The 1,976-nt window shown below is 51.9% G+C and overlaps 1 protein-coding gene across 1 annotated transcript; it reads left to right on the top strand.

Annotated features, from left to right (window-relative positions):
* The first annotated feature begins 1,021 nt into the window (after positions 1 to 1,021).
* On the top strand, positions 1,022 to 1,585 carry LOC125381945. The gene has a single exon (XM_048399320.1). It carries the CDS (start codon positions 1,022 to 1,024, stop codon positions 1,583 to 1,585), a length of 564 nt encoding a protein of 187 aa, XP_048255277.1.
* The last annotated feature ends 391 nt before the right edge of the window (positions 1,586 to 1,976 follow it).

The raw sequence follows: 1,976 nt of genomic DNA, 5'->3' as shown, positions 1-1,976 counted from the left end.
GAGAACAAGAAGCGAGAAAACGTTCACTCTTGATGGACGACACACTCTTGATGGACGACAGGTGTCGACTCGGTGACGTTCTGGAGAGACCTTTTCCTTCTTACACCTTGTGTCAACCTTCTCATCCCCACTATGATTCATTTCAAGAACGTCTGAGGTCTTTTAAAACGTGGCCTCAACAGATGACCCAGGCCCCTTATGACATGGCCATGGCTGGCTATTTCTATCCAGGACGAGGGGACTGTGTGACCTGTTATTGCTGCGGTGTGGCACTCCGCCAATGGGAAGCCACAGACCAACCCTGGAAAGAACATCTGAAGCATGCCAAAGTCCCCTGCGAATACTTGTGTGTGTTTTGTCCTGATGGAGAAGTGAACGAAAAATACAGACGTTTGGTGTCCCAAGAAGCACGGAAACGAAGAGTCGAGTGTCTTGTTCACCCCAAGTGACAACGTTTCTTTTTTTTTTTCAAAGTGGTCAGACGTTCCTACCCTCGCGGTCACCCCATCCCTCGTGTTCACAAAAATCACATGGATGTCCCCCCTCATCCTGTGACTTTTGTTTTGTGGTGTTGGTTCATGTGATCAGGGGGATTAAATTTTTTGTTAAAAACGCATAGTCGTGTTATGTTGTCTGTAGGATGAAGAAAAAACAAAACAGGATCGAAATGCACACCCCGATAAAAAACCGGATCGAAATCGGACCAATCCGAAGCCTGGATGGTCGACCAATCAGAAGCGGCGCTCGGACCAGGCGGGGCTCTGATTGGCCGAACCGGGGTTGTGCTTTCTCTCCCATGGTAAAATCCATTTCCTATGGAAAAGAAACACAGGGGTCGGGTCGTTTTAGAAAACTGAGGTGCGGACCAGGCCCCAGAACGAACCAATCGGGGGCGCGGCCTGGGGAACCAATCAGGAAGCAGGGTGTCAGTGCCTCTCCTATAAAAACAAAACAAGAGCGAAGCCACTCACACACACTGCATTCTATGAAACCCATCATGTCAACTCGATACAGTTGTAGGATGTGCCAGACCGACAGTCACAGTTACCTGTACTGCCCTGAAGTGACATGTACCGAGTGCCACACTCAAGGTCACCGTCACTATGTCTGTCCGAAGCTGAACAGTCACTGTTACAACTGTGAAGCCCTGGGTCATTTCGCTGCAGATTGCCCAGAACCCCGTCGAAAGAAGACTCCCCATCGCCTGGACCGCTGTTACAACTGTGGAGCCCTGGGTCATTTCGCTGCAGATTGCCCAGAACCCAGTCGAAAGAAAACGTTAGCAACACCGTCCACGTCGACACCCGTGGCATCCGTGGCAACCGTGACCCCCGTGGTCCCCGTGACACCCGTGACACCCGTGGCACAAGTGCTTCATCTCATCGAAGACATGCATTCCGATGTCCTCGACCTAAAAGAATGTCTCACACAACTCCGGGTAGGCATCACACCTCGTCTAGAGAAAAGAAAACGGAACAGGTCCCCCTCACGAAATCACGTTTCAAAGCGCCGACGACACCTTCCGTCCGAGGATGAGATGGAAGTAGAGGATGGAGAAGTGAAATCCTCTGAACAAAGTGACTAACGCCTGGACCATGCTGCCCCACTGTTTTTACCCGTTTCCCATCGTTTGCAGTTTTTCCAGTGTTCCAGTGTTCCTGCCGTTTCTAGTTTCCAGTTTCCAGTTTGTTTTCCAACGGCCCTTTTCAGGGCCACCCATCTCTCCCGAAAGACAGCTTTTCCTCCTTTTTTTTGACGACCCTCCCACCCCTTCTCCCCTCCCTCCCTCCCTCCCTCCCTCCCTTCACCACCCCCACCACCACCCCCACGCCTATTTCTATGTTTAGAACCACACCACAACAACAACCCTGTCGATCTTGTTCCCCCTCGTACGTGCGCTTCTCCGGGTTTTCCCCCTCCTCCCCGGACACGGATGTTCCGCCATCTTGCATGCGTGCGCCACCGGACACGGATGC

This window comes from Haliotis rufescens, unplaced genomic scaffold (genome assembly GCF_023055435.1).
Source record: "Haliotis rufescens isolate VD_foot unplaced genomic scaffold, xgHalRufe1.0.p SCAF_2, whole genome shotgun sequence".
Classification (NCBI taxonomy): Eukaryota; Metazoa; Mollusca; class Gastropoda; order Lepetellida; family Haliotidae; genus Haliotis; species Haliotis rufescens.
This window is presented reverse-complemented; position numbering and strand designations above follow the sequence as displayed.

Bases quoted from the DNA above. Each gene is read 5' to 3' on its own strand.
- LOC125381945 (XM_048399320.1), top strand. From the start codon at position 1,022: ATGTGCCAGACCGACAGTCACAGTTACCTGTACTGCCCTGAAGTGACA.